Source organism: Medicago sativa, chromosome 5 (genome assembly GCF_051527215.1).
Source record: "Medicago sativa cultivar Bolivia chromosome 5, Bolivia_mono, whole genome shotgun sequence".
NCBI classification, from domain to species: domain Eukaryota; kingdom Viridiplantae; phylum Streptophyta; class Magnoliopsida; order Fabales; family Fabaceae; genus Medicago; species Medicago sativa.
The window spans coordinates 77,905,631-77,917,853 of record NC_140753.1 but is presented as its reverse complement, the minus strand read 5'-3'; the positions used below and the strand labels follow the sequence as shown (position 1 = coordinate 77,917,853).

Sequence of the window (12,223 nt, the reverse complement as noted above, 5' to 3'; positions counted from 1 at the left end):
TTGGTTAACATTATAATATTCCAATCAACCTTAAAAATAGGTAATATAATAGCTAATTACACACAATTTTATTCCCATCTCCATGAAAATTTTATTCCCACCATTTTCTTTGGGAAAACTTTTATATTCCAGGAACATTTTATACCAGCAATAAAATTTAGTAAACTTGTAACAAACATAGACATGCATTTCTATGATTTTATTCCCAGGAATCTACAAATATAACTTGAAACAAACACACCCTTAGTGTTAGGATAGAAAGTGAGGAATTGAGTGAGATGGCCATTGTAAATGAGTTTTTGCTATTTTGATCGATTTAAAATGTTTGAGCGATCTTTCATAGTTCCAATGGTTCTAAAACACTCTAAATGCTATTTTTCCCTTGTGTCGAAAGCATGTTTTAATTTTCTTTGTATTTTAACTCTAGTTTTCCAGTTATCCAGTATCAGATTATAACACTCTAAATGTTATTCTAGATTAATTATTTATGGTCTTATAACAATGTCTTTTGATTCTAAGTATTTTGCATTTGTTCTATGCATGTTGATAGGAATAATGAGTACAAATAGCATTGTGCATGCAGTCTAAGGAGTAAGTGAATTTCTAAAACAATCATAATTAAATAGCTATATTTATGATTTTTTTAATTTTATAATGTACCAGTTTCTTTATCTCCAATGGCCATACTAAATTGAAAAGTATGTTTCCTTTTTACTTGGTCCCTACAAAATTGGACTTCGCATTTCCTTTTTTTTTCTTTTTTCTTATTATTTTATTTATGAACCAGATTCTTCTTCCTTAATGATGTGACTGGATTTGAAATCAATTATCATATAAGGTATATCTTCCTAAATTTGAAAATTGAGAAATCATGGTTTATGAGAAGACTTTTCTTTGTAGTGAGCATTGGCTAGGACTTTTTTCCTTTTAATTTCCCCTCTCTTCCTATGTTATATCTATTATAAAGTATAGAGTAAAGAAGATGATCATCTCTAAGTCATTTTAATTTTTTGTTTTAGGACAACAAAGAGAATTACACATACTTAGATTCCCAAGTTCAAAACATCTTGGGAGAATTTGAAGCTTATTATGAATACTAAATAATCATTAGGTTATTTTATCTATTAAAAAAATATGAATTCTAAATAACCGATGTTAGTATTAGTGGTCTGCATATTGAAGAATTAGAGATATATCAGGTTACCTAATCAATGCTTATATTGGACAGCTGTATGTATGGTGATGATAGCAAATATGCACCAAACTATATGCTACTTAGAACTAGAAATATTGATTGTATGTGAAATGGTGATACTTCTTCTTGGTTGTATTTTGATTTTATAATTAATATTTTTTATTTGCTATATAATAAATCATTCATATATAGATATTTAAATGTGTAAATGAATGAATACTGCAGAATGGAGAATTTGAGGATTGGAACATTGGGTGGTAAACCAAAATGTATTGTTAGGGTGTAATTTGAAGACTTAGCCGCAACAACATGGGTATTGTCTGGAAATTTGATCAGTTTATGTATGATTATTCTTTGGTATATATTTGTCACCTTTACCCTTCAAATTTTTACTTAGTCTCTGGTATCTATACTTCAGATAGAGAATTTGTAAAACATGATGTAAATCATAACATATCAAGAATGTTGGGAATGTTAATTAAGTACTTAAACCTAGTTACAAGCTCTCCATGACGAACACTTTTTGTCATCCAACTCCTCAGCATTTTATTATTCTCATGGGAATTATCTGACAAACTATGTGTATCATACAGACAGATAGATTTTGAGTCTCTTGGAATCATATACTCGCGGAGGAAGTATGTTCAATTCCCTCCAAGTGAATATCTAGCATCAAAAGAAAAATATAATGGAAATTTCTTTGGTCAATGAACAAAGATATATAGATGCAGTGAAATCACTTCCTCATTATTCAAGTTGATATCAAAGTTAAATTGCTAAACCACATACATGATACTTGTCGTACGGATGCAAATTTATCGTCACCGAACACCTTAGAGATTCTATTTATTAGACTACTTTTCTCTGATCCACTTGGACCAACCAATATGAGGCATATTGTCCCTGGTACATCATAAATTATGATGTTCAAGAGACAACATGCCTCATATTGGTTGGTCCTAGAAAATTAGTGAAAAGTAGTAAATAGAATCTCTAAGGTGTTCGTCGACGACAAATTTGCACCCGTAAGAGCACAAGTATCATGGATGCTTTTAAGTACTTTAAATTTGATACTGGCCTGAATAATGAAGAAGTGATTTGATTTCATTCCATCAATATATCTTTTTTACATCAAGATAAATAATTGTTCATTGTCCTACATTTATCTTTTGACGCCAGATAATCCACTTATAGGGGATGGAACATACTTCCTTTGCGAGTATATGATTCCGAGAGACTCAAAATCTATCTGTATGTTTGATACACGTAGTTTGTCGGATAATTCTCATAAGAATAATAAAATGCTGAGGAATTGGATGACAAAAGGTGTTCGTAATGGAGAGCTTGTTGTGAGGTTTGTATATTTAAGTACTTAACATTCTCAATATTCTTGATATATGCTATGATTTACATCACGTTTTACAAATTTTCTATCTGGAGTATAAATAATCAAAGATTGAGTAAAAGTTTGAAGGGTAAAGGTGACAAGAAAGGCTTCTTTTCTGGTAAGAGCAGAAAAGTTAATCATGTTATACGTGTCCTTAATGGTCTTTCAGTACTTTGGAGTTACAGTATATTGAAGCAATTGTTACTACTTTGGAGTTTCAGTACTTTGGAGTTACAATTGCTTCAATATACTATAAATCCAAAGCACCGCCAGCATTCTCCATCACATTCCGAGCCATAACACCATTAAGGACACATATAACAGAATTAACTTGAATGCTCTTACTGGAAAAGAACCTTTTCTTGTCACCTTTACCCTTCAAACTTTTACTTGGTCTTTGATTATCTATACTCTAGATAGAGAATTTGTAATGTTAATCTTCATATATGAGAATATTAGGAATGTGTACTTAAATAGACAAACCTGGCAAAAAGCTCTCCATGACAAACACCTTTTGTCATCCATTTCCTTAACATTTTATTATTCTCTTGAGAATTATCTGACAAACTATGTGTATCATACATATAGATAGAATTTGAGTTTCTTGGAATCATATACTTGTGAAGGAAGTATGTTTCAGAACAATGAATAGTTATTTATCCTGTGAAAAGGATAAATCAATGGACTTAAATAAAATCACTTCTTATTTGGAGAAAATCAAGTTGGTGACTGCTCAATCCAAGTTGTGGAGAAAATCATGTGCAATATAACTATCTTCCCACCGATGTAAGATTGAGCATACTTGGAGAAAATCACTTAATTCAAGTAATGACCTAAATTTCTCTCTCTCCCACTCCATATTCTCTATCCATTTTCACCCAAACTCTCTTCCGTAACCATTAGGCCAGATCAATCATCATACTCAGTACATGTAACTCCTATGGAGTATTTGTTGCATTGTTGGATTAGGAGCGAGGTAATAAGTATGGAGTATTTGTAGGAATTTCTCGCATTGTTGGATTCTCCTTCTTTTACCATGGGTACGAAATTTTTAACACTGTTTAGCGATGACTAAAATATTTGTCAGGTAACCTATTGGGCATACAAGGTAGGCTCTCACCTCCTGATAGAATTTTCTCCATGCACAAGAGTTCTAGATCGAATTATTTGTCCACTTACTTAAGGGTCATATCCCTTATCACTTAAGACTAGTCAATTGTTGGTTGCATAATCTCTTCTAAGCGACACTTTATAGAGCAACTTAATTCAATTACTCTAGCCAATTCTTAGATGTTTATATATAATTTCATCTTCAAAACATACTTACCATATGCAAAAACATTCATTTGTTTCTGGTTATTCATTACTAGAATTAGGCACTAAAACTACAAAAAGAAACCAAAGCATTTGACTCATCATGGCTCATTGACACAGTCCTACCTCTAGCACTTTCCATTCGGTTGTGACCAATCAAGATTCTTCATCATAACTAAATTCAACTCTAGTGAATCAATTGTTATCAACTGAGGCCTAACTGATGAATATGCAGAATATTTATCACACCCTCTAACTTTCATTGTAACATTTGTTCCTCAATTATTAGATACAGAACAACCGAACTCTTTGATATTGACACCCCCATCTGAATTTATCAAACCAATAAGAGCGAATTTGACACCACCCTCTTTATTCCTTCACAGGGACTGATGTAAAAACTTCATTACTCTATGAGTGTATGGTTTATGTCTAACCAATTTCATTCAATGCAGGATGAAAATATGATACAAATGGTGAGGTGAGAGACAAAGATATATTGCTAAATCCTCAAAAAGAATGAGATATTTAAATAAAATATCTTCAACAATAAACATGGTGGCATGGCTTCATAATATATATTTTTAGTGCAACAGAATTTGAAGTGAAGAACAAATTTTTAATTTAGATAAAGTTCCCTACTTTATGATTCCCTTCAAAGAAATAATAACTACACTTTCAATTCTTTCTCTCAAAAATATATGCATCAAGCAGAGTTAGTGCATTTATTTCCAAAAGGTACATACTCTTTAGTAATTTGATTTCAAAACTATCATATACTTTAAAATTAAGTTATTATAACTGCATGGACTTTATAAATATTGATCAAATATCTCTTCTCTCCATTAGCTAGCCAGCCAGCCAACTAAGAGTTACAAATATGTCACACAGTTTAGAAGTTTTTGCTTGTAAGTTCTGTATGGGGCAGAGACAGAAATGAGTCATAGTGATTGATAGAAAAGATTGTGATATTCATTCATTCATTTATTTCTAGTTATACATTAGAAGAACTAGAAAATACAAACATTTTCTTGCTACATGTCTACATAGACTCATCAAATTTTCATGACCAACCTATAAATCAATAGAAATGTTCCATTGATATAACTCTTTCTCCGGCACACTCAAATTGATAGTCACCAATCCCGATTCTTCCTCGTAACTGAATTCCACCTCTTCCGAATCAGCAGTAATCAACTTTGGTCGAGCTGATGAATAAGCACCGAAAAGGCCACACCCGCGCACTTTCATGGAAACATTTGCAGTTCCATTAAAACCAGAACTGAACTCTTTGACTGCCCCTCCTGAATTGAACATCTTGATTAAACCAATAGGAGCAAATTTGACACCATTTGGTAATTCCGTCACAGGGACTATGGTAAAAACTTCATATTCTCGGGATTTCATGGTAATTGGAATAGAAACATCCTTTGGAAGATAGACTAATTCACCTGCAAACAAACATCGTAAACAAAGAAACAATTATATAGAAGAAAAATTGGTGTAACCTTTTTAGGAGTGTGGTGTAAAGCCTTAAAACATACCACAAAGATGGGAAAATATGATGGCGTCTCCTGTCCATTTATCATCTGCCACTGTCGATAAATGGTCGATATCTTTAGCCCTAATGATGTCAGTGACTGTGCCTGGATTCTCGTCGTGGATAAGGTTCTTCTTTCCAACTTTGCACCAACCAGCTCCTTGACAATTGAATACCCCAACAACTCCAGAATAGTCATTCATGTTCCATATCTTTAGGAGACTGCAATAACAAAGTCCATGAGCAAAGAACAAGCTGATATATCAATTTGTCAAGTAAGTAAGTTAGGTAGCTAGAGAATTATGAATTTTTTACCTCTTTCCATCTCTAGCAGGATCAGAAAATAAGCAATCCTTGGTTGGTCTTCCTGGAAGTTTAGCTCTTAATATAGAACCGTCAGGAAGTACAAGCTTCTTCAAAAGATTGAAGTCGTGGTGTCCGGGCTTGTCGCTACACAACATTACAAAATCAGAAGGTAAGACATCATCTATCTAATTCAGTTACGTGTGTAATATTAACAAAAAAAGATTTAAGGATATGCAATATCAGCGTAAAATTGTTTTAAACTGACAATCGATCATAACTCGCCAAGACAACAAACAATTACATAACTGCTTTTTAGTTAAAAGAGAATAACTTATGGTAAGATATCATTACCTGACATAAATAGGACATCCTCCAACTGCTCTTGCAGCAGCATGATATTCAGCCATCGGATGAAGACTCTGAAATGCATACAAAATTAAAAACTAGTTAGCGCCTGAAATCCTAGCACATTTTCTATGAACCAAAATATATTTAGGATCCTATATTTAACAACTTACATGAAACATATCCCAATCTGGCTGCATAAATTCACCAAGGAAAATAGTATTGTAAGCAACCGATGCAATGTGAATTGTGTGAGATGCAGGGTCTCTTGGCCAGAAATCATCTGAAGCTCTAATAACAGCCGAACGCTTTGAACTGCATCAAGTAAATTAATTAAAATAAAGTCCTTGTTATTGAATAAATCTAGAGTAGGTTTCATAAAAGCATTCGCTTGAGTTTTTGTAAGCAATCCTACCTATACAATCCGTCTGTATTGTGACTCATGCAACAAATGATTCCGTTATCAGGAAAGTTCCTAGAGATCGATGCCTCCAATGCCTGATGATATTTCCTTGCAAGTTTCACCCTCCCACCATGTCCTGCTCCAAGAGTTTCAAGGATATTCTGAACATCAACTTTGACACCATCAATACCAGCGGATGCTAGATATGAGTGGAGTTCATCATAAAAGTGAAAAACTTTCTCAGGATTCACAAGGCCGAGTCCATTAATTGCAATGGTATCTAATGCTTCATCTGGTTGGTTGGACTTGACTCCAGGAGATGAGATAGGGAAAGCCATCTTTGACTCATAATGTTCCATGCCACTAATCCCAGGTTTAACACCACCCCAATATCCTGTTATTGCGTGCCACACATACACATGCCTATAAACAAAAACGACGAAAAATTTGCAACGGTCATTAGTTGTTGAACTGAATATGTTGTGAAGTTTGAAAAAAAAAATGCAAATAACATACTTTATAGCATGTTCTTTTTTGATTTCATTGGTAATATGATGAATTCCCATGGCAGGGTCCTCTATCCGATGACCTTCCTTGCCGTCTTTCTGGAATTTGTGATTCTCTTTGATATGAGTTAAGCGATTCGCAAAACTGTTAAAGAAGATATCAACAAAATTAATTTTGCGTATTCGACATTATAAAAATGCATGGAACTATAATATATTTGACAATGAAAGTTGGGTAAAAATCTACTCACTTTGCTGCACAATCATGTTTCCATTCAACACCATTGGGGTCCATGCTAACAGATTGCCATCCATCATCAATTATGACAAACTTAGCAGGAATTCCACCTTCCTCAAAACTGTAAATAACGTAAAATTTAAATCAGAAACTAATCTCTATGACTATGTGTGTGATGCAAAAATCTTGTAACTTAGACCACTTTTAGTGGAAATAGATAACACCTTTGTAATCCTTCTTTCACATTCTCTGAAGTGACGTTGGTATAGAAAGCATCCCATGTACACCATCCAAACCAGTTCAACATATCTGGCATCTGAATAATACAAATAGGTAAAACACAAATATATTAGAGGTAATGAACTTTAAGCTGCAACAAGGCCATCAAATTTTTACTTTAAAAATGGAAAAAATAAAGATATTAACCTTCTTTCTCTCGCGATGACAAAATGTCTTCAAGTGTTTCTCAACAGTCCTGAACAAAGAAAAAAATTGATGGTTCTAGTTAAGAACACATTTATAAGAAGCTCAAAAAGTTCATCACTGCAAATTAGGACTTGTCTAATTAAGTTATAAGTTAGTTAAGTCCTAATACTGAACTAATGGAACATGATTTAGTTTAGATCACTTCAGATGATTGAAACTTGAAGTCTAATCCTAGTAATTGAAAAAACTCAGAAAAGAAGAATTGAAAAGATAAAACAAGTATTGTGAAACTCACTTGACAGCATTTGTTATGATTTCATAAGGATCTGATCCAGCCCCAATAAACACCAAATGAGTCCCATCAAATTCCTCCACATCAGGACATCCTACAATCATGCACACGGCAAAAATTCACAATGCATACATTAGTCTCAGCACTGTGATCCTAGGCAACTTGACGGTTTAGTTTTTACGGTTACGTGTGGAGGATACCCGATTTACAAACACAAAAAACATTAACAAATTTATGAAGAGTGCGTACCACTTTCGACACAAATCTCAATTTCATTTTGATCATTCCCTTGAAGAACAGACCTGAAATCTCCTTCCAAAAGAGGTAACAAAACCGCGTAGGTAGAACCATCTTGGTCTTCTTCTCCACTGTCAACCCCTCCGTCAATATCACGACCCTTATGTGCTTCAATAAGCAAAAACTGTGTCTCAAAGGGGATTTCTTGTCCACAGTTACCCATTCTCTGAGTCATCCACCACATTTTGAAGCGGAAAAGACTCATAAATCTCAACCCCCTAAAACAAAAACATAATAAAAATCAAAATTTGAGTCACTCACCTTCAATATTAACACTTGCAAAGATAATAAACATCAAAAACCAAAAGGGGTCACCTTAATCCTTAAACAAACACAGTGTCAACACAACAACATCAAAATAATCAAATTACAACATCCATGTTTTTATCATGATGATAGTATAAAACAAAAATATAACAATCACACAAAAAACATACAAAAGGAATAAAACAAACATTCTAAACATAATTTGAACTAAAGTGTTCTTTCAACACAATTTTGAATTTATAAAATAAAAATAATTAAAAAACAGAAATTTTGCAAAGAGAGACATGAACATACTCAAGCTTGCCAACAGGAAAGACTCTGCGACTACCCTTTTGATCAGAAGAAACACCAAGAAATGCACCATTGATCAAAGAACCACCAGAAGCAGGAGTAACAAGAACATTGTCACGAACCTGACTCAGAACCTTCTTCCCTAACACCATCAAGTTTCCATCAGCAACAGATATTCCTGCCCCTACAGTCATCTTTTCTTGAAAATTCAAAAGGTTTCAACAGTGGCAAATGAATCACAGAACAGAGAAAGGGAATGAACCCTTCAGCAATGCTCTTTGTTCCAAATGCAAATGAGAAAGAAACAGAGAAGGTGTGAGGTTTGATGAAGGAGGGGAAGGGTATATATAGTGATCTAGAATGTACTACATTACAAGTGTATGGTTTTTTATATTATCATATCATTATCATCCTACAAATTTTTGTGGTTACATGTGAAAAATATCATCTTTGTTTTGTATGGTAAGCTAACCTGTATTAATAATTTTTTATTAATGCTAATTATTGCTTAAATGATTGATGATTTCCTTTATTAAAATCAAGTCATAAGTCCATTGTCACACTCAACTCAATTTGATAAGCCTTATTGTGTTACGCATATTTCTTTTAGAAAATCTTATTATCTTAATATTATAAATTTAATTAGTATAACCAGTTAATGTACAATTATTTTACACATACATCTTATGATGTATTGTCATGTTAATTAATGAGTATGAAAACAAATAAGTTGTCATATTTATTCATTGAGGTGACAATACATCATTGGATATATGTGTAAAATAATTGGACACTAACATAACATATTAATAAACTCTAATATTATTGCTAGGATTTAATGGAGATGCAATGACAATGTAAAAGTTTTACACCATCATCTAATAAAAACACATCAGCTTATCTTGTAAGCATATCTTATAATTGTTTTTTTAAATATAATGTTAGATGCTTAAATTTTATTCAACGTCAATGTAAAATTAGTTTATAACTACGGTGTATGTCTCTTCTCACATAGCACTAATGAAACATGAAAAATATATATATATATATATATATATATATATATATATATATATATATATATATATATATATATATGAGGATGTATAATATGAGAATGACTATCTTATATGAGAATGGTGAGAATAATTATCAACCATTTGATTAAAAGCTAATGGTTGAGATTTAAATGCTTAATTAAAACATTACCATATTCTATCAATTCTCATAAACACATTGCACCCTCCATCTTCTCTAACCCACCATCATCAATTTGTTCCTTCTCTGTGTGTTCCACCCTTGGAATTCACATTCACCACATAGTGTTACCTTTCATCTACTTTTGTAATGGATTTTTGGATCTCAATTTCAATCGGTTCAAGCATGTCTATTCCACTGCAATGAAATTGAAAATATTGAGAAGTATGGCATTTCATTTCCAAATCCAATTCACTCAATTGATATGTATTTGAATTTAGTAAAAAAATATTGCTTTAACTTTTCGATCACTATCTCTGGTTTATTGTAAATTAAACGTTACCTGAACCAATTATTTCACAAAAAGCGAAAAAGAAAAAAGAAGAAGCATTATTTCTGGTTTATGTTGATGGTGATGAATAGCGACGTTAACAAAAATGGCGGTGGGTAGACATGAGCAATGGCGTTGCTGGAGAAGATGAGTGGAATGAGTTTATGAGAATTGATAGAATATGGTAATGTTTTAATTGAGCATTTAAATCTCAACCATTAGCTTTTAATCAAATGGTTGATAATTATTCTCACCATTCTCATATAAGATAGTCATTCTCATATTATACATCCTATATATATATATATATTATGTATTAATTAGCATATTTTTTTCCAAAAAATAAAGACTAACATATTTAATAAACAAATTAATATAATATACTTTTGTTAAAAAAATTACCATACTTTGATTGCTATTATCTATTATAAAATGTAGGCTAAAATATGGTTTTGGTCCCTGCAAATATGCCTCGTTTTAGTTTTAGTCCCTGTAATTTTTTTTGTTGTTTTTGGTCCCTGCAAAATATTTTGTTTTTGAAAATAGTCCCTCCAGGGACTATTTTCAAAAGTAAAATATTTTGCAGGGACCTTTTTAAAAATCAAAAGATTTTGCAGGGACTATTTTTCTAATAAATAGGTTCAGTCATCATGTGCCACGTGTGCAAATCATCACAAAAGTGGATCCAGGGACCAAAACCAAAACGAGACATATTTGTAGGGATCAAAAACAAACAAAAAATTACAGGGACTAAAACCAAAACGAGACATATTTGCAGGGTCTAAAATCATATTTTAACCTAAAATGTATGATGATTTTAGAGAAAAAGTTATAATAAATGTATATATTAGTGACACGTAATGTTGTGTCAGCTGGGTTGGGTTGGGATTGTGGTAGTGGTACCCAACTCGGTAACACCAAAAAAGAGCTTTTAGTTTTTAGCTCATAGCTTATAAGCTCGTCTGACAAAAAATAGCTCTGTTTGGTAACGCTTTTTACAACGAGCTTATAGCTTATTTCAGGAGCTTATAAGCTATTTTTCAGAAGCTACTTCAAGTAGCGTTTGAGCTTATAGCTTCTAGCTTATTGTTTTTTCTTCCACTTTTACCCTTATCATTTTAATTAAAACCCACATTTACCCTTTATATATTAAAGCCCACTTTATTGTTATGTTTTCAATGTGTTGCTCTATTTCTTTTGTTCCTAGTTTTCCAGTTGCTACGTATATCACGTTTTCAAAGCTTTGCATGTAGATGATGATTTGTTTTTAACTTTTTTTGTTCTGGTAACAATTTTTATTTTCAAAATAAAATTTTATACTTTATTTTTTTTTAAAAAAAAATTATACTCCCTCAGTTTCAAAATGAGTGTCCTTTTGGTTAGTTTTAAAAGTAATACTTTGAAAGTAGTGTACAAAGTATTAATTGGAGGGTACAATTGAAAAGAAAAAGTTATTATTGCATTGGAAACTGAAATCGACACTCATTTTGAAACAATTTTTTTTTGCTAAAGCGACACTCATTTTGAAACGGATGGAGTATTTTTTATGTAAAGTATAAAAACTGAAATGGAATAAATTTAAAATGAAACTTCAACAAAAAAATAATATTTTTTTAAAAGAGTAAAAAAAATTAGTAATATATAAAATATAGATTAAGAACATAATTTAATAATTTTATTAGAATTAAAAATGTCCTTTTATGTCATTTTATATTTATCAGCTAGTTGAACCGCTAATTTTACCAAACAGTTTAATTAGCTTATCAGCTATCAGTCATCAGTCATCAGCTATAAGCTATCAGCTAAAAGCTATCAGCTAGCTTATCAACTATCCGCTATTTTTACCAAACAGAGCATGTTAGGAACTTTATTTTTTTCAACAAAAAGT

General features: G+C 32.0%; 1 protein-coding gene across 1 annotated transcript; it reads right to left on the bottom strand.

Moving 5' to 3' along the window:
• Window positions 1-4,846: 4,846 nt before the first annotated feature.
• Window positions 4,847-9,124, bottom strand: LOC146925303 (seed imbibition 1). Its single transcript, XM_085710265.1, has 13 exons — window positions 8,811-9,124; window positions 8,202-8,467; window positions 7,956-8,046; window positions 7,661-7,709; window positions 7,459-7,550; window positions 7,248-7,355; window positions 7,007-7,141; window positions 6,503-6,913; window positions 6,261-6,402; window positions 6,094-6,161; window positions 5,752-5,886; window positions 5,441-5,658; window positions 4,847-5,347 (listed from the first exon to the last, which is right to left on the bottom strand). The coding sequence occupies exons 1-13, from the start codon at window positions 8,999-9,001 to the stop codon at window positions 4,971-4,973; spliced, it is 2,283 nt and encodes a 760-aa protein (XP_085566391.1). The 5' UTR covers window positions 9,002-9,124; the 3' UTR covers window positions 4,847-4,970.
• Between the last annotated feature and the right edge of the window lie 3,099 nt (window positions 9,125-12,223).